Source organism: Amblyraja radiata, chromosome 8 (assembly GCF_010909765.2).
Source record: "Amblyraja radiata isolate CabotCenter1 chromosome 8, sAmbRad1.1.pri, whole genome shotgun sequence".
Classification (NCBI taxonomy): domain Eukaryota; kingdom Metazoa; phylum Chordata; class Chondrichthyes; order Rajiformes; family Rajidae; genus Amblyraja; species Amblyraja radiata.
The window spans coordinates 51,718,801-51,743,183 of NC_045963.1; the positions used below are offsets into that span (position 1 = coordinate 51,718,801).

Genomic DNA, 24,383 nt, shown 5'->3' on the forward strand with positions numbered 1-24,383 from the left:
AGACCAAATGTGTACAAGATGCATCGGCTGCCTCTTCATTCACTAACCCACCACTGATGCACTGAAGCTCAGTTCAGCCAACGCGAGGATGTTGTACTATCTTAAGAACTGCCAACACTGGACGCAGATCTGTACTAATTCAGCACTTAAAGGGCATTACTATATTTCCCCATCCCCCTTCCACTGAAGAATCTGGTGCAACTGTTCGGAGCCAGAAAGCCATGCTGGAATTGGTTCCCAATGTATGCAAAAGAGGTTGAGTTCAACTGCAATGGCCCTCATGTCAAATGCTTGGCCACAGTGATCACATGCTAATGGTGGCCACATGGGCAAGTACCAGGGTGCCCAATGCACACTGAACCAACTAGGAAAAGGGGAGCAGAGCAAAGTGGGGGATGGTGCGATGGTTGATGCTGGTGGGAAGAAGTTACTACTAAATGATTCTCCTATTGACTCTAATCCTACTTTATGTGTTTGGTTTGAACAAAGATACTTCAGTTCCTCAAGAAAACAAAAAAAATCAAAAACTGCAATAAATACATAAACAATGCAATCAAATTATAGAAGGGCTCCTCAGAATACAATGCAGGGCCAACTACTCTTTGTGCAATTAAATCCCTGGATCTTCCACCTGGTAACAAAAATAGATTGCGGTTTGTGGCTCATTAATTCCTCCCCTGAGTGCTGGGGTCCAAGCTGGCAATGGGCCAAACCTTGCATCAGACTGCCTCTTTATCGTTATCCCGGACTCCCAATTCTAATTGGACATACAATTAGATGTACCTATCTAATTGTAATTCCCATCTGCCTCTGATGTCCCTCGGACTATCCTTGACCACTTTGTTGGCTTTACCTTGCATTAAATGTAATTCCCTTATCATATATCTATACATTGTAATCATGTATTGTCTTTCTGCTGACCGGTTAGCATGCAACAAAAAGCTTTTCATTGTACTTCGGTACAGGTGACAATAAACTAAACTGAACTGAACAGAATCCAGGAAGAGGCATGACATTCCACCTCCAATCATTCTAGTCTTGCTTCCTCATTTATCTCCCATCACATCCATTCTCACACACCTGGCTAACCCATAACCAGTGAAATGTGAACAAGCTATTTCTCACCCAATTGGATTGGATCAGTCAGAACACTTATTCCCCCTTCTCCAACAATGATTAGTAAACTGAAGTACTCGAGAAAAGATCACCGATTTGTTTAAAAATTTCCCAGGATTTGCTCTTGGGCCCAGGACATTACACGGTTGATCCTGGAGTCAACTGGCAACCTGATATGATTCGCTCCAACATTGTCTGTCCCGCTGAGTAACTCCAGCATTTTGTACTATTCCTGACTATCTTCAGTTTAAACCAGCAGTGCCTTCCTACACAATCTGATGCGAGCTGTTCATTTTGTTTCTGGGTCTTACCTTGCCCATCCCGGGATTGTCCTTCAACTTGCCGATGGCCCGCAGTAGGCACGGTGGTCCCGGGGGCGAGGACATCTGCAGGATCCCACTGAAGTTGGTCGGGAATGGTGGGGGCTCGCACACGTTCAGGGCAGGAGGCCGGTGGTGCTTCTTCTTCTTGGAAGACAGATTCAGCTTCTGGGCAGCCCTGGAGAAACAAAAAAGTGCAGGCGTTGATCATAGGAAATAAAGTCAAAGCTGAGAGTCCCGAGCTAAGAGATGGAGGACAGAGGAGATCCCGAGGGAGTGGATGGAAAGAGTTAAAACTGCTCCTGCTCCCCACACATAACAAAACGTTTAACTGAAGGGCGGCATAGAAACTCTTCTAGACGTCCAACTCCAGCTCCCGACCAGGATTGACAAATAAACCAAACAGCAATAGCACATGATTTTACCCACACCCACCATATCACCAAATATGTAAAAGTCCATTTGAAACATAGTAACATAGAAAATAGGTGCAGGAGGAGGCATTCAGCCATTCGAGTCAGCACCGCCATTCATTGTGATCATGGCTGATCATCCACAATCAGTAACCCGTGCCTGCTTTCTCCCCATATCCCTTGATTCTGCTAGCCCCAAGAGCACCATTTAAATTCCAGTGAATACGAGCATTACATCTACAAATTTGGAACCCTGACATACTGCTCCTTCTCGGAAGTCATTAATGTAAATAGTGAATAATTGCCAGCTAAGGTCTGATCCCTGCCAGTTTCACCCTTCCACTCCGAATTGAACTAACTGTATTTTCTCTGAGACGGACAATTTTCATCCACTTAAACGCATTCTGGGATGCTATCGGCTATAATTTATGCACCAGCCTCTTATCAAAAGTCTTTTGAAAATCTACATATGCCTATACATCTATAGGTGTCCCTCGATCACCGATCACGTTTCCCTATTAAAAGAATGAGCAAATTTTTCAAACCTGATTTACCTTTTATAAAACCATGTAATGGGTTTAGTTACATTCAGCTTTCATAAATTATCAGCTATTTCCTCTTTTAGCATTGCCAATAATAACATTTAAATTAACTACCCCATACTTCCTTTTTGCCTTTTACCTTTTTTTGAACAGGGCAATAACATTACCCAATCTATGGGTACTCTCTTGGAGTTATAAGGTTATAAGGAACAGTAAAATTAAGCCATTCGGCCCATCAAGTCTACTCCACCATTCAATCAATACTGATCTATTTCTTCCTCCTAACCCCATTCCCCTGCTTTCTCCCATAACCTTGGAGTTTAGCAAGTTATTAACATTTTCAACCATTGGGTCAACTATCTCTGCAGCTACAGTGCCCTCCATAATGTTTGGGACAAAGACCCAACATTTATTTATTTGCCTCTGTACTCCACAATTTGAGATTTGTAATAGAAAAAAAATCACATGTGGTTAAAGTGCACATTGTCAGATTTTAATAAAGGCCATTTTTATACATTTTGGTTTCACCATGTAGAAATTACAGCAGTGTTTATACATAGTCCCCCCCCAATTTCAGGACACCACAATGATTGGGACACAGCAATGTCATGTAAATGAAAGTAGTCATGTTTAGTATGTTGTTGCATATCTTCTGCATGCAATGACTGCTTGAAGTCTGCAATTCATGGACATCACCAGTTGCTGGGTGTCTTCTCTGGTGATGCTCTGCCAGGCTTGTATTGCAGCCATCTTTAACTTATGCTTGTTTTGGGGGATAGTCCTCTTCAGTTTTCTCTTCAGCACATAAATGGCATGCTCAATTAGGTTCAGAGCGAGTGACTGACTTGGCCACTCAAGAATTGATCATTTTTTAGCTTTGAAAAACTCCTTTGTTGTTTTAGCAGTATGTTTGGGATCATTGTCTTGCTGTAGAATGAAACACTGGCCAATGTCGGCATTTGTTTGAACTTGAGTAAATAGGATGTGTCTACACACTTCAGAATTCATTGTGCTGCTACCGTCAGCAGTTGTATCATCAATGAAGATAAATGAGCCAGTACTTTCAGCAGCCATACATGCCCAGGCTATAACACTCCCACCACCGTTATTCACAGATGAGGTGGTATGCTTTGGATCATGGGCAGTTCCTTCTCTCCTCCATACTTTGCTCTTGCCATCACTCTGATATGTTAATCTTCGTCTCATCTGTCCACAAGACCCTTTTCCAGAACTGTGATTGCTCTTTGTACTTCTTGGCAAACTGTAACCTGGCCATCCTATTTTTGCGGCTAACCAATGATTTACATCTTACAGCGTAGCCTCTGTATTTCTGTTCATGAAGTCTTCTGCGGACAGCGGATATTGACAAATCCACACCTGACTCCTGAAGAGTGTTTCTGATCTGTCGGACAGGTGTTTGGGGATTTTTCTTTATTATAGAGAGAATTCTTCTGTCATCAGCTGTGGAGGTCTTCCTTGGCCTGCCAGTCCCTTTGCGATTAGTAAGCTCACCAGTGCTCTCTTTCTTCTTAATGATGTTCTAAACAGTTGATGTTGGTAATACTAAGGTTTGGCTGATGTCTCTTAACAGTTTTATTCCTGTTTCTCAGTCTCATAATAGCTTCTTTGACTTTCATTGGCACAACTTTGGTCCTCATGTTGATAAACAGCAATAAAAGTTTTCAAAGATGATGGAAAGACTGGTGGAAAGAGTAGGTGCTGAGAGCTCTCTTATACCTGCATTAATGAGGCAATTAAACACATCTGAGCAATTACAAACACCATGAAGCCATGTGTTGCAAACATTATAGTGCCCTGAAATGGGGGGGACTATGTATAAACACAGTTGCAATTTCTACATGGTGAAACCAATATGTATAAAAATGCCCTTTATTAAAATCAGACAATGTGCACTTTAACCACATGTGATTTTTTTCTGTTACTAATCTCAAATTGTGGAGTACAGAGGCAAATAAATAAATGATGGGTCTTTGTCCCAAACATTATGGAGGGCACTTAACCTCGGAGTTTAGCAAGTTACGACAATTTTCACCCATTGGGTTCGCTATCTCTGCAGCTACTTCATTTAAAATCCTTCAGTGAAGTCAATCAGGTCCTGGTGACATGTCCACCTTCAGCCGCGTTTCCTCCCCCATCCGCTCCCTACACTATGTCCCCTTCTTCTACATTCTGCAGCCAAGGGAAATAGTCATTCCCTCACACCCCTACAGAATCTTCTACATTCCACTGATATCCACTTCTTTGAACATGTGAATTGGCTCCCTTCGACACTTTAATAATGTGAATAACATCTTTTTTTCTTTTCACTATTTTTCCATTTTCCACCTCAATGGGACCACTTTTCCTACAAGATAAGGAAAGTTGTATGTAAAGCTCCTGTAAAACATCAGCTACCAAGACTTAAAGGGGATACATTTCTCAAGTTTCACTATCCAGCTCTGTAGCTCAATTCAGCAGATGACATTTCCCTTGCCCGATCACTACTGTTCATTGGTTGTTTAATTGCTTCTGTCTATAATTCCGCCAATATAGTCGGTCCATTTGCAATCAGCTCCTTTTCAAAGTAGCTTGATGATTCATTTGCTATGTCTGCTGGGTGCCTGCTTCACATAGAAGTACATTCATTACCAATTAGCAAAAGACGATTTTTTTGAGGAATTATATTGATGTCCCTCCAGACTGAAGACGCCCAGCTTGAAGCGATCATATCACTAACTCTTTGTTCAATGTTCCTTTTAATGCCCAGCTTTGATACATGATCAATGGAAAGGCAAAATAAATGGCAGAGATGGTGAATTGTGCAAATGCTGCACAAGCATATCATCCGGCACTGGAGGAGTGTTCCTTTAACGAGTTCCTCCTCCACTAAATCAAGTGGTTTTGATCTGTGTGTTTAATAGCAATTGAACTGAAATCAGACCTGGAATTAAACACTGCAAATAAACTAAACTTTACATCAGGCAACTTAGCTCCTCTGCAAGACACCAACAAATACATAGAATTGGCCCACATACAAATGTCTCACACACCAGTTTATGTCCCGGATTTCTGAAGAACTTATTAAAGTTAATCATAGTTCAAAAGATTGCTCTTCTCACTTTCAGACTGTCTTACTCCCACGGAAAGGACGATGGGGAAGAGGATTATCACTTAATGTACGACACATGTTAAATTTGCTTGGCATGAACATTTCACTTCATGTGTCTGATTTTTTTTTTAAAGCAAGGCACAAGGCAAATCTTTGACAAATAATCACACCTATAGGCCTCCCTTTTTTTGGATATTAAAATGGAAAAGTGGTCTAATGTTTCAATGCTGTACTGAAGGAGCATCACATTGTCTAAAGTATTGTCATATTGTGAAGGCAGTAACCAAGTGCCCATCAGCTCACTTGGCATGGAGTACAGGTACACATGGCAGTATTACCGATGGGGCAGAAGAGTTCTTCCCTGTGAAAAATCCACACAAAACTAGATGTTTGTAATCTGAAATAAAAATAGGAAATGCTGGAAACAGTCAGCAAATCAGGCAGCATCTGTGGATACACATCTAACATTTCATTTTCCACAGTCTGACTGTCAAATTCTCTAATATTGGGCCTATTAATTGTGGGGGATTTTATTAGAAGGTAAAGACATTGCTTGGTTATCGCTCCAATGCAATTTGTTGGCATTTCACTGTGACACCATTTGCTTAACTATAAAACACCATGGGACATCCCAAGGCTTTCCTAGGGTACAAGAACGAGCTCACAATTTAGTCTGAGCTTCCCACTATTGCTGATAATACTGTGTACACCTCTTGGGATTGAGTTCCACTGAAAGCAGAAAAACTTAATTTTAACTTTTGGATGTCCACTATCCTCTTATGGATGGAAACAGCCGAGCTTCCTCAGGCTCCAAATTTTAAAGGGTCCAGACCCATGTTAACAAAGCTCCCCAAGTGAGTTTTGTCCAGGTGCTCCAGTTCCATCGCACATCCCATGGATATGCAGGCTAATTGTGCATTGTAAATTCTACCCTTTTGTGTTAGTATGTGGTAGAATGTGGGAGCAGTTGACAAGAATGCGGGAAGAGTAAAATGCATTAGGGTAGGTCTAATACAAGATTGAGTGTGTTTGAGGGTCAGCATGGACTCAATGGGCCAAAGGGCCTCTTTCCATGCTGTATCTCTCCATCACTTGATGACTTCAACTTGAGAAATGGAAGCCGAGTGGTGCATTATCCGTCAACCGTCAATGCCAGCATAAAAGGGGTCAATCACCTCAGAGAACGTGGGTCACCCAAATCCACTTGACCCACAAAACAAAATGGTCCACTGACACACTGAGCAAGCACTTGGCCTTGTGAAAAATGACCACGGTCCTTTAGTGGGTTACAATTAAATGGGTTCTTGGAGACAGATGTGCACCATTTAAGGGCCTGTTGAACAAATCTCTTACAGTGCTTGCCGAACAGCAAATAAAATCAATCGTTATCATTAGACTAATATAGGAAGGGAAAAATAGACTAAATATGGTTGCAAGTAACATTAATTTAATCAGACGTCAAAATGTATCTCAATTACTGGCAAAGTTGCTTGGCAACGGGTTTGGTGAAGCACTCTGCAGGCCATCTGTATTTTGTCTCCTCAAATGAAGGATCTGAGGCTACAATGTGAGGTCATGTCAAAGATTAAGCTGTCTGAAATGAATATCACGATAAAAGATGCTAAATGTGATTACAGGCCATTAATTCAGGCTGAAACCTTATATAGGCATGGTATGCGCATATCTTTTTTAATGGAAAAGGGAAAAATGGAAATAAGAGGCTGACCAAGGTGCTTCAGTCAAGATGATGATAGGGGCTGGCACCTTGTTGCTGTCTGTGCCGTGCGGTTCAATCTTCGACGAACAAAGCCAATTCTCTGCAAGTGTGGGTTACTGCAAGGACCAGCACGCTCACTTAACGAGGAGGACTCTGGTGCACCCCGAGCCCAATGATTGCTTTGCCTCAAGAAATTTTGCCTTAAGTAAAATTTAATGCAGTCACTCGGAGTGAGGGGTGGATAACATAAGCTTCACCTGCCCGCCTGATATCACTCCCTCCACTATTTTTGCAGGAATTTGTATTTTACATTGCACCAATATATGGAGGGAAAAGACCCATCACAGGAGTATAGTCAAGAGTTTAACACTCGACCTAGACAGGGATGGCTCAGTCAAAGAGACAAGTTTTAAACAAGACATTAAAAAGGAAACAAGATGAAGGAGCTCAGGGAGGAAATTTCCAAGGTTAAGATACGTCCATGTCCATAATTGGAGGAATAGCCATGTGGCATCTTAGTGCCTCTTAACAACAAAATGCTAAAAGATCCATCTGCTCCTGTAACTGATAAATATTTCTATCAACCTCCAGCTCAGGAATTCAGAACTATGGAACTCAGCTGCCAAGGCAGCATTGAGCGGAAGTTCTGGGGATGGGACACAGCCAGGTACGGGAGCCAAGAGCAGCTTCCTCTCGCCTGAATAAACCCATGCTGTGTTCCTCTGCAGAGAGATAGCAACCTGCATTGATTACAGCGTGGGTGGAGGAGTTATCCAAGTATTAAAGGTCCTCACTTCCTCCTACTCAGTCCAGCTCACGCCTATCCACCTCTCCCCAAATGTGCCAATGGAATCAAGAGCGGTCAGTCGCGGCAAAGAGCACAGAACCCTTGGTGCCCTCAACAACTTGGGCCTGTCTGACTTAGTTTTAGTTTAGAGATACAGCGTGTAGCCGACCAGCGATCCCCACAACCTAGCACTATGCTACACACACTAGGAATAATTTACAATTTTTACCAAGCTAATTAGCCTGCAAACCAGTACATCTTTGGGATGGAGGAGGAAACCAGAGCACCCGTAGAAAAGGTCACGTAAGAATAATAATAATGATAATGGAGGGGATTTATATAGCGCCTTTCTAATACTCAAGGCGCTTTACATCGCATTATTCATTCACTCCTCAGTCACACTCGGTGGTGGTAAGCTACTTCTGTAGCCACAGCTGCCCTGGGGCAGACTGACGGAAGCGTGGCTGCCAATCTGTGCCTACGGCCCCTCCGACCACCACCAATCACTCACACACATGCAAAGGTGGGTGAAGTGTCTTGCCCAAGGACACAACGACAGTATGCACTCCAAGCGGGATTCGAACCGGCTACCTTCCGGTTGCCAGCCGAACACTTAGCCCATTGTGCCATCTGTCGTCCCAAAGAACATAAAAACTCTGTACAGACAGCACCCATAGTCTGGATCGGACCAGGGTCGCTGGCACTGTAAGCAACTCTACCGCTGCGCCCCTAATTCATCATTAAAAAAAATCTGTCCAGCTATCCTGCTCCTGACCTCTTCCTGACAGATTTCCCCATCCAGGGATTGACTTAGCTACTTTCACAGGTGACTATTAATGCTCCCACAAACCATCACTGAGAACAAGGTGACAATGATCAGATAATATGTTAATGATATTGAGGGGAGGGGTTAAATGCAGATCAAGGCTTCTTGAATAATCATTTTCAAAACAAAATATTTTATATCTACTAGGATTAGGTCTTAAATTGGCAGCATGAGGGACATAATTGTTTTTAAGGAAGAACATTAGATTACTCTCCTCCTTGTGATGTATTCCTTCAGCCAACAAATATAGATAAGTACTAGATGGCCAGCATAGAGATGATGGGCTGAAGAGCCTGTTTCAGTATCAACAGATCTCCTGTTTGTGATCACATTGCAGTGTTGAGTCCTGCTGTGCATAAACTGGGAGTTCTGACATTGTAACAGTGATCTCATGATATGACACTTTACAAATATTAGTGTATTTGGCTGACCTCTGTGCAGTGTAGACCTCAATGCCTCATCCCCCGAAATCTTTTACCCCAGCACTCCACCTCTAGCCAACCTCCTAACCCCCCCCCCCCCATTCTGAACCACACACTTTCCGCTCCCCCTCCAAAATCCCCTGCTCCATCATCACCATCACCATCTTCCAAACCCCGCACCCTTCTCTTCCTTCACCCCAGCCCACTCCCATCCCACAACCAACACTCACACGTCACTCCTAACCTACCCATCACAACACCCCAAAGCTGGGAAATCCTACAAAACCAAGTACTCTCATGGAGAACCAGAACTATACAGTACGGAACCAGGCCCTTTGGCCCAACCTGTCCACTTTGACCAAGTGTTTGGCTGGGTTTGTCCCATTTGCATACGTTTGGTCCACATCCTGCGAAACCTTTCCTGTACACGCAACTGTCCAAATGCCTATTACAGTAGTTCTGGTACCAGTCTCTACTACATCCTCTGACAGCTCGTCCATATATGCACCACCCTGTGTGTGGAAAACTTGCCTTTTGGATTCCCTTTAAATCTTGCTTTCAAAGATCAACATTCAAACTATAAATCTTGCTCCTCTCACCTTAAACTTACGGCCTTTAGTTTTAGACTACCCTACCCTGCTGGTGGGGGGGGGGGGGGGGGGGGGAAAGATGCAACCACATGATTTTGTAAACTCCGACAAGGTCACCCCTCAGCCTCCTGCACTGCAGGAATAACATTGCAGGCTTTCCAGTATCTCAATAGACAATAGGTGCAGGAGTAGGCCATTCGAGCCAGCACCGCCATTCAATATGATCATGGTTGATCATCCCCAATCAGTACCCCTTTCCTGCCTTCTACCCATATCCCCTGACTCCGCTATCTTTAAGAGCCCAATCTAGCTCTCTCTTGAAAGTATTCAGAGAACTGGCCTTCACCACCGAGGCAGAGAATTCCACAGACTCACAACTCTCTGTGTGAAAAAGTGTTTCCTCATCTCCGTTCTAAATGGCTTGCCCCTTATTCTCAAACTGTGGCCCCTGGTTCTGGACTCGCCCAACATCGGGAACACGTTTCCTGCCTCTAGCATGTCCAAACCCTTAATAATCTTATACGTTTCAATAAGATAGCCTCTCATCCTTCTAAATTCCAGAGTGTACAAGCCCAGCCGCTCCATTCTCTCGGCATATGGCAGTCCTGCCATCCCGGGAATTAACCTTGTAATCCTACGCTGCACTCCCTCAATAGCAAGAATGTCCTTCCACAATTAGGGGACCAAAACTGCACACAATACTCCAGGTGTGGTCTCACTAGGGCTCTGTAGAAGGACCTATTTGCTCCTATACTCAACTCCTCTTGTTATAAAGGCCAACATGCCATTCGTTTTCATCATTGCCTACTGTACCTGCATGCTTACTTTCATAGACTGATGAACAAGGACCCCCAGATCCCGTTGTACTTCCCTTTTTCCCAACTTGACACCATTTAAGTAATAATCTGCCTTCCAGATTTTGCTACCAAAGTGGATGACAAAAACAGGAAGGCAGATTATTATCTAAATGGTGTCCTTAGAACTCAATCACAATAACACCCTTGCAAATTATTTCAGAATTCTAGCTGAATAGTATCCTTCCTGTCGAGGGCAAGCAGAATCTGCACCATTCCCCAATACTCTGCAAACAAACTGGTCAGTGATTTTCAGTGAAGCAGTAGCCAGGTAATCACTCAACCCCACCACACTTGGCTTCTTCACCTCGTCCCATACAGTATTCCCTGCAGACCGATGGTGACCCAGGATATTTCAGAGGCCAGTCCCCATCACTAATGTCTGGAAGCATGAATCTGTGACTCTTCACATCATCCCCTAACCTGTTCCCAGAAGCATTTAGCTTCATCCCACAATGTCTGCAGTAACACGCACACTCGCAAAAAGGGCAGGGTTTGCTCCATTGCATGGAGACTGACAGACTCCACTCCTGGCGCTGAATCAGCAGAAAGATCCCCCAGTTATGGGGAACGGCAAAGCACCTGTCTCCAACGCCACACCCCATCCACCTGCTCTCTGTCACTCTCCCTGCAGGCTGTCTGAGGTTGAACCAGATTGTTTGCAACTTTTGAATCACACCCGAATCACCGACTGCCAGAACCACAGTCACATCAACAGTTAATTACGAGAACCACATTCAACAGCCCTGTCCAGTTACCCTTCAGCTGTTTGCCTCTTGAAATCCTCTTCTCTGCCCATTGTCCACAGAACTGGCCATTTCAACACCCACCTCTTTCAGAATTCTGTAAATATGTCATCCACATCCCTGTTACTTGCAACATTCCCAATTAAACTACCCCGACATGCCCTCGTCGTTTGTTTTACCCCGAATCCTCTGCACGGTTGCATTTAACTGCCTGGTCTCTCCAGTGCCCAACTCTTCAAGACATGGGACTCTTCTAAAGCTCTGCCTCTCTTACCAGGCTCTTTCCCGCCGAGGAGTCCCGATATAACGCCGCCTCCCATAGTTCTGGGCCTGACTGATGGTGGCCCGCCTTGCCATTGGGGGGCATTCAGCCCATCGAGCCCATAGCAGCTCTCAAAGCAATCCCCAATTCTGCGCCTATTATCCTCGCAATCCAATCAGTTCTTCCCGGATTCCGGATTCCAGCACTCACCCAGACTTGGGCACTTTACGGAGGACTATTAAACTGCCAACGGAACAGGAGATATCCCGGGGAACCGGGGAATCCCTCGCGGTCACAGGGTTGGGGGACACCTAAACTCCCCACGGGCAGCACCGGAGGTCAGGATCGAACCCGGGTCGGTGCAGCTGGGAGGCAGCAGCTCCATCCCCCTGGGGAAATCCCAGCAGGATAAAGGCGTCCCAACGGTGCAAGTCCGTGTAGGGTTTACTCTCCACAGCGCCTCAGAAACACGCTGTCCTCCGGGTCTCAGAAAAGTTGGGAGGAAGCACCAGACAAAAGTAAAACTGGTTTGAGGAGAGCTCGGCCAGTTTCGAGAGCTCCGGACTGAGAGCGGGAGGGAGAGATGTCCGGACCCAGGGGTCTCCCTCTACCCCGGGGCGGCAGCGACAACTGCGGACACCTCTCTCTACCCCCATGCAAGCGTTCACTTACAGCGCCGCGCCTTCCATCGCCCCGGTCCCGGCCGGCACACACACACACAGCAGCCGAGAGAGAGCCCGCTCATCCCCGGCCGAGCTGCGGCTCACACATCACTTGCATTACTGTCTCCGCACACGCTCCCAAAGACTCCGCCGACTGCAGCTTCCCAATCCATTCTGCTCGCTGCAAATTAGGTTTCCGCGCCCCTGGTATATCCTCCACCCTACACTCTAGATCCTGCAGCCCCTTGCCGCTGCCGTGTACCTGTCAGGGTGTCCCACTCACTCCCCAACCAACAACTCCACCTCCCCCACCGGCTTGCACTGGGATCCCCACTAAACTGGCCGGCTCTTCCCGTCCCGACGAGGCACCCCCTCGGTCCTCTCTCCTCCAGTATTCTTTCTCCTCCCACCCCCGCCTCATCTTCCCTGACAGAAGTTCCTTTGCAAGGGGGGATGGGGTGGGAGATTGCAACCTTCACGTGGTCCGCCCTGTTTCAACGAATGCAATCAACCTGGCGCGCACAATCTAATAGGACAAGTTGTCCTACAACTTCAGGCTGTGCACGCCATACGCAAGAAGAAGGAGACGAAAAAGCAAGGGGGATGAGGGATAAACTCCCTCCAAAAGTCTGGCTATTTCGCTATCCACGTTCAGGATAGTCAGAGGGAGGCCGCTCTGTCCATCACGTATGTCCGACCCAGCTGGTACCATTCCTCTTACTTCTCCCCGCTTTCCTGTAACATTACTTCCCCCCCTCCCCTCCAAGTACTTGACTCCATTCCTTTCTGAAAAACCTCTCTCTCTGAAAGGTCTCGACCCGAACCAACACCCATTCCTTCTATCCAGAGATACTGCCTGTCCCGCTGAGTTACGTGTGCGCCTTTTCACCAAACCCATACATCACAATTCAACTCTGCAGTGATTTGTTTTTCTTGCACCTGTTATTTTAGATCATCTCTGTCGTTCTGTATCAGAGCTACAGATAGACCACATAATTGCCTCTACCAATTACCGTGCTTAATCGCTGCTGTTAATTACCAGGGCCTTTTTTGTATAATTGGCAGCTAGTGATTTTTGTTTGAGTTTGCCATTTTCAGTCATTTGTGATCCATACAGGTTGAGGGTCTCCATTGAAATTCAGAGCGAGTCAGGCTGTTCTCTGCTTTCTGACTGGCACGTTTTAACTCTGCTTAAATAATAACTCTTTCTGCACTTTCTTGGAATCATAGAAGCGCACAGCACAGAAATGCCCCCCCCCTTCGACAATGCTGACAGTGATACCATTCTACGCTAATCCCATTAGCCTGCAATTAGTCAGTCCCCTTGACATCCCTTCACATTTTTCCAAACAAAGTACCTTCCCAAATTTCCTTTAAATGTTGTACTTATATCTGCACCTCCTCGTGCTGTTTGTTCCAGATAACCGACACTCTGTGTGAAAGACGTGCCCCCCAGATCTCCTTCAAATTTCTCCCCTCTCACCTTAAGCCTGTACCTCTAGTTCCAGACTCCTGCGACCTGGGATAAAGACCATCTATGCCCCTCACAATCTTATAACCCTCTGCAAGTTCACCCTTCAACCTCCGATATTCCAGAAAGAATGAATGTCGCCCTATCCATTCCATATCCATGGTCCATTCCCTCCATAGATATTGCCTGACCCACTGAATTCGTCCAGCACTTTGTGTTTTGGTCAAGATTCCAGAATCTGCAGTACCTTGTGTACCCAAACCCTACACAATCTATCCTTATAACTGTTATCCTCCATGCAACATCCTGATAAATCTCTTCTGGACTCCCACTGACCATCCTGTAATGTGGTGACCACAACTGTACACAAAACATCTTGTACTCTGGTTAAGGTTAGGATTGGGATTGTTGTGATGAGCTGGCATGCACGTGGTGGAGTGAAATGATCCTCCATGTCATAAGGAAGTATGGAAATAAATTTAAAACAGTGAAGCTACACAATTAAACAGATTGCGTGGTTATTTTCACAGTGTTGTTTGATGACGCTTACTGTGTGTGAATTGGCAGTCGAGTGCAATTCCAATGCAGTGGGATGAGCTCAAATGGATGTTCAAAGTGCTATAGAGATGCACGTCTTTCTATTAACAGGTGTTTAGATTTGCCCTGGATGGGAGAGTGCAAACAGAACCAGCGAGATAACTACGGATGAATTTGCGACATCCACCATCGTGTTGACTGTGGCCAAATTAAGGTTGGGAAATGATTGGAAGCCAGGAGAATATTATGTGGGAAATAGTGACCAGCATTGAAGGATTAAAAGTAGCACTGTCAAACAAGTAAAATGGCACTGATGCTGGCTGCTTGAGGTGAGAAGCCTTGGTTCTCCCTCCCTCCCGCCTTATATTTTATACATATATATTATATCCCTAAAGGAGAGAAGGCATTGAATCAGAGGAGAAAGTCTTTGTTCACATGGACCAGAACACTTTACCCTCTCAGTGTACTGTACTGGGAAGCAGTGTGCTGGAACAGAAACACCAGTCATCGGCAGCCTGTGCTGATCTGACAAGATCACTTAATTACATGGAGCATTATTCACAGCCTTTTCCCCTTAGACTAACGCAAAAGGCTTCAGCTCTTGGCTGAGATTCCTCGCCTCTTCTCACATGCCCGCACAGCTCTTTTATTCATTCCTTCATTCCCTGCCCTTCCCATCCCTGCTCCTTGCTCTCTGGGTGACGGCAACCTCTTCAATATCCCCCCCCAGACCCCCGTGCTGCTACAACCTGCTGATCTCATCAGACGATGAGAGTGGATGCTGAACAGTAACAACTGAGTGAGTCAGGCTGAGCTCATCCCAGAGTCAGCTGGGCGTCAGAGACGTCTTAGTCTGGGATGAGCTGGGGATAGAAGAGGTAGAGGAAAGGGGGGGCCTTAATGTCAGCCACATCCAGTTATCCTATTTTGATCAAGACGTCATTGAAAATCCAGAAAATCCCAATTTTTAATGTATTCCCTGTTTCCCAATATACCTTTTGTTTAGTTTTAGAGATACAGCACGGAAACAGGCCCTTTGGCCCACTGACTCATACCAACCCTCGATCACCTGGTCACAGTGGTTCTATGTTATCTCACTTTCACATCCACTCCCTACCCACTAAGGACAATTTACAGAGGCCAATTAACCTATAAATCTGTACTTCTTTGGCATGTGATCCTGGCACTTTAAAAATAAATCTGTACTCTCCCTGTAGCTGCAAAGCTATCTTTCTGCACTCTCACCTTCCTCTTTTTTGCACCACCTGTTTTTATCCATGTGTGGTTTGATTGTCCTTGGGTATATGATTGGCCAGGAATAGCGCTCAAATAAAGTATTTTTACAGGATCTCTGTAAGCGTGACAATAATAAACCAATACCAATGAAGAAAATAACTTTCCAGCCACACTTCACAGACAGAGCTTCTCTCTGAATACAGTGATGAAAGAATACATGCAAGTTCCCAAAGCGGTATGAATGACCAGGTTATCTGTGGTAGCTGTGAACCGACTACAACACAGCAATTCCCCCCTCTCTACACTGATTTGCTACCTGGATTACTTTCTTGAGCAACTAGAGCAGATTTTAAACACAAAACCTTCGGACTCAGAGGTGAATGTGTGCTACCATTAACATCGAGTCTCCATGAACACCTCCACCGTGTGTGTTTTCAGAGATCCCTCAAAATAATTGGAAAGAAAGAGATCATTCCTGGGGTCCCAGACTAGCATCTATTGCCAATACTGATTAACTCCTCATTCAGCTCACAGCTGTTTGTGGGTACCATGGATACAGTGCCGAAACAGACCCTTCAACCCATTGAGCCTATGCTGACCATTATGCACCCAATAATACCAACCCCATGATAACCACATTTTATTCACCCCATCAATTCTACCAGTTCTACCAGTCCCACTGCATAATTGGGGCAATTTACAATGGCCAGTTAATCTACCAATTTTCATGTCATGGGAGGAAGCTGGAATGTGGTAGAAACTTATTTGGTCACAGGAAGGACATGAAAATACCAGACAGGACCTGATGTCAGGATCAAACCCAGATTTCTGAGGCGGCATTTCTAACAGCTGCACTATTGGGAGTCAGGAGCTGGATTACAAAACATTCACCCTTTTAACAGAGAAATGCTGTATCAGGAATGCTACAAACAAGTGTTTCTGGAGTGAGACTTTGATATCGAGGGAGTTAGCAGAAAGAGAATGAACATTCAGCTTGAAACCATGGGAAGATTACTCGTACAGAGAGAGCAAGTCTGAGAGATAAACAGGACCATGATATAAACCAGGCCTTTGAACACAAGACTATCAGCTTCTTGCCTATAGAGTTACAACGCTGCATAAAAGGAGGCCTTTCAGCCTAAAATCTCTACCAGCTCTTTTAGAAACCTGCCAGGTCTCTGCTCCATTCCCACAACCCTGAAAGATTTAGCTTTTCAAATATTAATATCGAATCTATTGCTGAAGGGCTTCCTCAACCTTCTCAGTGCCCCAGATCATTGGTCTTCATAGTGTTAAAAACATTCTCATCCTTCCCCCCCCCCCGACCTGGCACTGAATTGAAATGCGACTCGCGTTAGAAATTCTAGATTGAATTGGTTCTCGTTAGTGAGGATTCGGATTCTTTTAAGTCAATCTTTAGTTTAGTTCTTTTTATTATTTGTGATCTTGTTTTATTCCTAATTCCACATTAGAGTGACACTTAGCTCCACCTCTACTTGGCTAGCAGGGGAAAGGAACCGTCTCAGGCCACTGCTGAATCAGCAAGCCCTTAAACTGAATGAGTAGCCTTGTTTCTGCCTGAGGCTTTCAGTCTGAAGAAGGAAACATCACCCATTCCTTCTCTCCAGAGATGCTGCCTGTTCTGATGAATTATGGACAGGTGCCTTCACACCCTGTCCCTGCTGACCCAGGCCACACCACCCCAGAGCTTTACCTCACGGAGCTTTTGCAATGGTTGTCATTAAATTAAGGGAAAGGTGGTGGTTCATTCACCATCAAGACCAGAAACCCAGGTTAACTGAATCTGCCCCATGGTTTGCTGTATTCCCCAACTAAATCAGTATTTTGTTGGGGAAATCGGTATTTCTCACATAAATGCAATGGAACGTACTACACAGAAACTGGATTTTTGAAAAGTGTTTTGCATGCAACCTCATGTATTCTCAAAAATCATTATGGAATACTGAAATGTGAAATTTATAATTTTTTTTAAATGTGAATTTATAATTCTTGATTTTGATTCCATAACATAAAAATATATAATATACATAAATTTTGCAATTCATCATATAGTTTAACAAACAATCAAACATGCTGGCATGATGCTGCATAATCATTCAGGTGCTCCTGGATGTATATTGCCATTTACCCCTACTACTAATGCAAAGGCATTAGTTGGTCTTAGCCTACATGCCATCCCTTGTTCCACGAATATAGCACCTCAGACCAGTTTATCCAGCATGGCACTCCTCAGTTTGTTAATGCTGTCAAAGCATGTGTCGTTCCGCAGTACACTGATGTAGGTGGCCCTACATCTACCTCTTCTTGCAGTGCCACGTTTGGTCTCCCGAAGTATGACTTTACCTTTAATGGCAGTGTTCAGTTCGTTAACGCTGTCCAAGGCCTGTGTCATTCCGCAGCTAGTACACTGATGTAGGTGGCCCGACTTCTACCTCGTCTTGCAGTGCCCTGTTTGGTCTCCCAAAGTGTGAGGGGATTAGCAGACAGTTCAGGGTTCCTCTCACAGACTTTGACAACACTCTTGGCAGATCAGCATATATTGCCATTTAGCCATAAATCACATTTTCCAGTTCCATTTTCCGAGAATGTAACTGTGCAAACCTAGTCACCATTTGTCCAAGTTATGGCAAAGTCATAGTGAATGTACATTAAGGCAAGTGCAGACAGCTGTCATTGCTCATGGAAGTCCTGGTGTAGTGATGCAGGTGACGGACACTCGTGGCACGCCTGCATATATTGCCATTTAGCCATGAATCACGTTTTCCAGTTCCATTTTCCAAGAATGTAACTGCGCAAACCTAGTCACGACTTTGTCCAAGTTATGGCAAAGTCATAATGAATGTGGATTAAGGTGATTGCAGACAGCCTGTCATTGCTCATGGAAATCCTGGTCTTTGCTTCTTCGTGGATGTGAAAACGTGTCTGTCCATGTTGGCTGGATCAAAGTAAGATGCCGAGCGAGATCGCGCCCACTGCAAGCCTGCCGCCCGTGGCGAGTGTCTCTCTGACGCTCAGGCTTATGACCAAGGGTCCCAGCAACCTCCGCAGTCAAATGGAGGGGGACAGGCGGGGTCGGCAGAGCGCCGTGGTGAGACTGGCTGCCGACAAGGCCAAGTACTTGAAGAGCCAGACGGTGAGGGGGTGAAAAGTGGAGTCCAATGGTTTGGGCAGCTCTGCCCCCGAGGAAGGCAGCAGCAGCGGCAGTGGGGCCAGCAGCAACACGAAGACTGACCTGGCCTCCGGCAGCCCCCAGCAGAGCAGGCAGCTGGTGCTCCCGCCTGACATCGTGCATCGCTCCAGCTCCAAGAGGCAGCTCAGGCCCGATTCGCTGGTCATGTACCTGCAGAAGTGCAGGTTCGTGTGGGGAGCGGCGGCCACCAGCAGCGCCCGCAGTTTCAAGGGCGGTGGCCGCCTGGTCCGGCGGCTGCTGTCCGGCTCTAGCGGCCGGGCGACAAGCAGCAGGGGCCGGCAACAGGAGCAGCAACGTCGGAAGGGGGAGAATTAGCAGAGGGTACAGCACCCCAGGGTGCACAAGTAACCACACCAGCAGCACTCCAGGGAGAAACTGCAGCCTCACCAGCAACACCCCAGGATGCATAAGTAACTACACCAGCAGCACCCCAGGAAGCACCAGTTACCACACCAGCAGCATCCCAGGGTGCACAAGTAACTACACCAGCAGCGCCCCAGGAAGCACCAGTTACCACACCAGCAGCATCCCAGGGTGCACAAGTAACCATGCCAGCAGCTCCACGAGAATCGGCAACAGGTATCACGTTCACTCTCACTCATTCACTCACTCTCTGTGACTTGTTCAGTCATGCTCTCACTCGCACTCATTTATTCAATCTCATTCACTCTTGTTTTTTTCTATTCACTCTTTCCTTTTCACACTCTCTCCCTCCTTTCCTTTCTCACTCTCTCCTTCCTTGCTCAGTTTCTCTCACGCACGGGCTAGCTCCTTGCTCACTCTCTCCTTCCCTCCGCCCTCCCCATTATGTCACTTGCTTTGTCTTTATGCCTTAGCTTGCCACATCAGAAAGACCATCAGCCCTTTAACCAGCCCTTCAATATTAAAGTTGACACACCATTAATCTATTTATCTTTTGCTTAAGTGTAATTAAAGAATGCCGCTGAAACGGCAAAGCCCATTGTCATAGTTTGGACCGGCACTGAATTAATTGAAAAAACAGCCAGTGACCTTGTCAGTGAAAGTCACTGCTGCAGAAGTCTTGAAGAAGATGTAATAAATGTTTAATATCGAATCGCATGAATAGATTCCAGCCTCATTTTTGTCATCTTTGTTCTGTGTGTGCTAATCTGCCTCAATTGCATCAAAATGATCTAAGACTACATTAAACACCCATCGTAAAGTCTAGTTGTAGGACGCCAGATGCTAGAGAGAAACTGGATTTACTATTGCTTTTATTTAAACATTCTATTCTGAGCTCTGTTACAGGAGAAGCTTGCCAGGCAGACAGCAACATTCCCACTGACTGCTGGAACGCCCTGACCCACGTCTGCTCCAAGTAGGCGAGGAATCTTTGGGATGGTATTAAGAAACCATTAAGAAAAATGATGGTATTAAGTCCACCATCACGGAGTGCACCACCTCACAAACTAATGGGCACCTCCTGCCCCATCTGTGCACAAACCTATAGTCCCACTTTGGCTTCACCGGTCAGCTCTGAACCCCCCCAAAACTGGAGCAGGTGCAAGTCTGCCTCAATCCCAGGGCAGCGTCGAAGAAGAAGACGTCTTGAGTTCCAGCGAAGTGACAACGTGTTGCTCGCACCCCCTCTGGGGTACGTGAAGTACCTCCACAGGCACCTGCCCCTTCCCAGTCATCATTAACATGTGCACTAGCCTGAATAAAGTAAGTCGGCTTAAGGTCTGAAAGTGGTAACATTTAAATCTCCACAGATACTCTCTTTTCTATCTCTCTCTCTCTCTCTTCTTTTCTATCTCTCTTCATCATTAGCCACCCATTTCAATCTAGTAGAACCGGAAAGAGCAAGGAGTTACAGACTCTGAAGAAGGGTTTCGACCCGAAACGTTGCCTATTTCCTTCGCTCCATAGATGCTGCCTCACCCACTGAGTTTCTCCAGCATTTTTGTCCACCTTCGATTTTCTAGCATCTGCAGTTCCTTCTTAAACAAGGAGTTACAGAATGCTTTTTTAAAAGCTGCTCTTTCTCTATAGCTGTAACACGCTATTCTGCACACTGTTTCTTTTTCTCTGTTGTAAAGTATAATTTGCCTGGATAGCATGCAAAACAATGATTTTCACTGTACCTCGGTACATGTGACAATAATATACCAATACCAACCTGACACTGAGCTGTACAAAGGAAATGGAAGGTAGATGCTCATAAGCTGGGTCCATGCAGCAGGCCCCAAGGATTCTAAAAGCAGGAGAGGTGCTGAGATACATGGTAGGGTGGGCAATGGATGAGGAAACACAGATAGGGAGCCTCCAAGAGAGAGATCCGAGAAATAGTGTGAGAATTTTAAAGATCAAGGCGTGACTTGGAGTCTGTGTAGCCATTTGGAACTGGGTTCGCTGGGTATGTTTGGGCAAGAACTGGCATATCACAGTCTTGGGTGAGCCCACATTTATGGGAGCCAAATTGTCATCAGAATGAAAGATTCTGCAAAAAGCTGCAAATTCTGTCTTTATGTCCTCTCTCTCACTCTGGTGCCTGCCTCCTCTCCCCTCGTTCTCTCTCTCGTCTCTGTCTGTCTCTCCCCTCATTCTCTCTCCCTTCGTTCTTCCTCTTTGCTCTCTCCAGTCTTTAACTCTCCTTTTTCTCCTCTGTTTTTCTCCCTCCCCTCTCGTTCCCTCTCTCTCTCTCTCTATCATGAATGGTAAACACTGATTTTCATTAAGGCTGTGACTGGTTCCTATTTCGTGCATGCGAGGAACTGTAAGCCCTCAGTTTCAGGTTGGTGGTGGTGGTGGGCTGTTAATTTTCCATCTGCGTAGACCAGCACTGTAAGCCTGCTGTCACGGTGCTCCTGAGCAGTGGGCTAATGCTTTACCAGAGCAGCTCGGTTATGAATGTCACGCTCACTGCAATCAACCCGGCCTCCTGGGCTGAAGCAAAAATAACAAGGCTCGCTCTGATGAGGACCAGGGACTGATTGTCTCTCCCTATTCCTTGGCATCTCCTTCATTCACAACCATCCTTTCACATCACTCCAAGTCAGTACAATCAGGTTTATTTACGGTTCACAAGGAACAGAGTCAAGATCAAGGACAGCTTTTCATGAGCATAATAATTGTATATTTGAACGCTCAGGGTTAATTAATTCAACCCATGCCGGCTCTGGATTAGAAAATAAAATTGTGTTTGTACAATATCCCATGGAATAATCACAAATGTAGCCACTGTTGCAATAAAAAGAACACAGGAAAGCAAGGTCCCAGAAATAACAGTGAGATAGCTGACCCACTTTAACCACGTCGGATGGGGAGCTAGTGTTTTCCGAGACTACAGAAAGGATTCCCGTGCTTTTCCTCCAAGAGTGGGATCCGTTGAGTCCAACTGAGAAGGACAAAGGGATTTAGTTTAGCTTAGTTGGTTAATGTCACTTGGGTTAATTATCTTGGGTTAATCCAACATTAGGCCAGACCGCACACCCGAGACTCTGTATGGAACTGAAGCTTATCCTTTGACTCTGGCAAATGTCAGGCAGTTTAGTCAGGGCGGCCAGCTGGTTACACTGAATCATGTTCTGATAAAGGAACTTCAACCTAAAAGATTCATTCCGTTTCAAATTCCACTGATACTCCTAACCTATCGAGTCCAACATTATACACAATGCACATCTGGGCAACTCCCACTTCCTGATTTCTTTTTCATTATTTTGAAAATCAGTAACCTTCAAATAATCTTTCAAGAGAAGGAATGGGTGACGTTTCAGGTCGAGTCCCTTCAGTCTGAAGAAGGGTCTCGACCCAAAACGTCAGCCATTCCTTCTCTCCAGAGATGCTGCCTGTCCCGTTGAGTTAGTCCAGCATTTTGTGCCTATCTTCAGTGTAAACCAGCATCTGCAATTCCTTCCTACACAAATATGTTTTCAATATCTTTTAAAACAATTTTTGATTGAGATTGGGAATATCTATTGGTCCAGCTATGGTGAGAAATGTGGTGTTGTTCCCATTATATTGTGGACTCAAGTGTAATGATGAGTCCATAAAGTGGGCTAAAAGTTGGGGGTGCTGCACTTTCAGAGGCACTGATCTTCACATAGTCATTGAGTCATACAGCATGGAAACAGGCCCTTCAGCCCAACTTGTCCATGTCGACCAAGATGCCCAATCTACGCTGGTCCCACCTGCCTGTATTTGGCCTACTAGAATCGTACAACCCTGTTTCTCTGTCAGTAAAGATCCTGGGTCCCTGCTTAGACTGAATCAATCTGCTCTTTCTATACCCAATGAGGCGTCTTCTTGCATCTTGATTGAATGAGAAAGGCTTCCACACTTGCCTTAGGGTCAACATTCCACTTCTATGAAACAATTTGCAATGCCTGCTGCTATCTGAGGTGTCTTTTCTTTAATGATTGAGCCTGTGTCGCTCGGCTCGATGGTAGATAACCTTCTCCTTGGAACGTTGCAATCCTGCAGTGTTGATTAGGAGGCAGATCTTTCCTTGATGCTGTTTACAGGAGCTATTGCAGTGCTTCATTTATTTCTGCTCTGCCCTTGTCAACAGTGGTACAGCTGGCAAAAGCTGCAAACTGAGGCGCAGTCACCTTTAGTCCCCCTCCATGACAGGTTGACAGAACAGGCTTCAGGTAAAGTCTGCCTCTCCTTCCTTCTCATTTCCACCCTCTGCCCTATTCAGTAAGACATTCAAGAGCCAATTAAAAGAATACTCCTGGGAGATGTCACAGAAGATGTGTTATCTGAATCTAATAACTGCAAACTCTTGGTACAAAATCTCCAGTGAAAATCTCACCTAAATCTACATGGAGTGTGACAATAGATGTATATCAGGAGGAGGGAGAGAGGAGGAAACAGAGACCCACAGTTAGACCCAAGAAACAGACAGGTACATGGATAGGACAAGTTTGGAAGGGTATGGACCAAGTGCAGGCAGGTGGGACTAGTGTAGCTGGGACATGGTGATCGGCGTGGGCAAGTTGGACCGAAGGGCCTGTTTCCACGCTGTATCATTCTATGACTCTATGACCCACACCAGGGGCATTTTCCGTCTGCATTCCCTCAAATGTCATTGGGAATGAACAGACTGGCAAGGTGTTGCTGGAAGTGCTGTGTGTGGTCCTGAACCAGGGCTGGTTCATGGCAAGATATCTCCCTGTGGTTCTCTTCCCAACTCCACGTTCTGTTCTTCCAGAGACAATTCACATTACTAGGAATATCAAACAGAAATTAAGTATACTCAGGCATGTAGATTGTTGTGAAATCCATGTGTTTTGCCAAGTTTAGGAGGAAATCTGATACCCTTACTCAGTCTGACTTGTATAAAGGGCCTGTCCCACGAGCATGCGACTCCATGCGGCAAGCGCGACCTAACGTGGTCGCTTGAGCCGTACGGCCTCGTGGGGCCGGTCCCACTTCGATTGCCAGAGCCGTATGGAGTTGTGCAGAGCTGGTCCCGACATCGCGCGGGGCTCCGAAAAACTGATCGTGTTCAAAAATTCCGCGCGGCAACGGCCTGCCGCCCCGCAGCCGCCTCGACGCCGTATGCACCGCCTCGACGCCGTACGTCACGCGTGAACT

General features: G+C 45.6%; 1 protein-coding gene across 2 annotated transcripts in view; it reads right to left on the reverse strand.

The window, feature by feature from the left end:
* Window positions 1-24,383, reverse strand: part of kif26b (kinesin family member 26B) — a 261,482-nt gene that overhangs the window by 94,634 nt on the left and 142,465 nt on the right. Inside the window, exons 1-2 of one of the 2 annotated variants that reach the window (XM_033025887.1) lie at window positions 12,377-12,570; window positions 1,428-1,614 (exon numbers count right to left, since the gene is read on the reverse strand). In XM_033025887.1, coding sequence (XP_032881778.1) covers window positions 1,428-1,614; window positions 12,377-12,393 — 204 coding nt within the window. In that variant the 5' untranslated portion in view covers window positions 12,394-12,570. Of the gene's footprint in view, window positions 1-1,427; window positions 1,615-12,376; window positions 12,571-24,383 lie in introns of those variants that run through there. The other variant, XM_033025886.1, reaches the window with a different exon arrangement.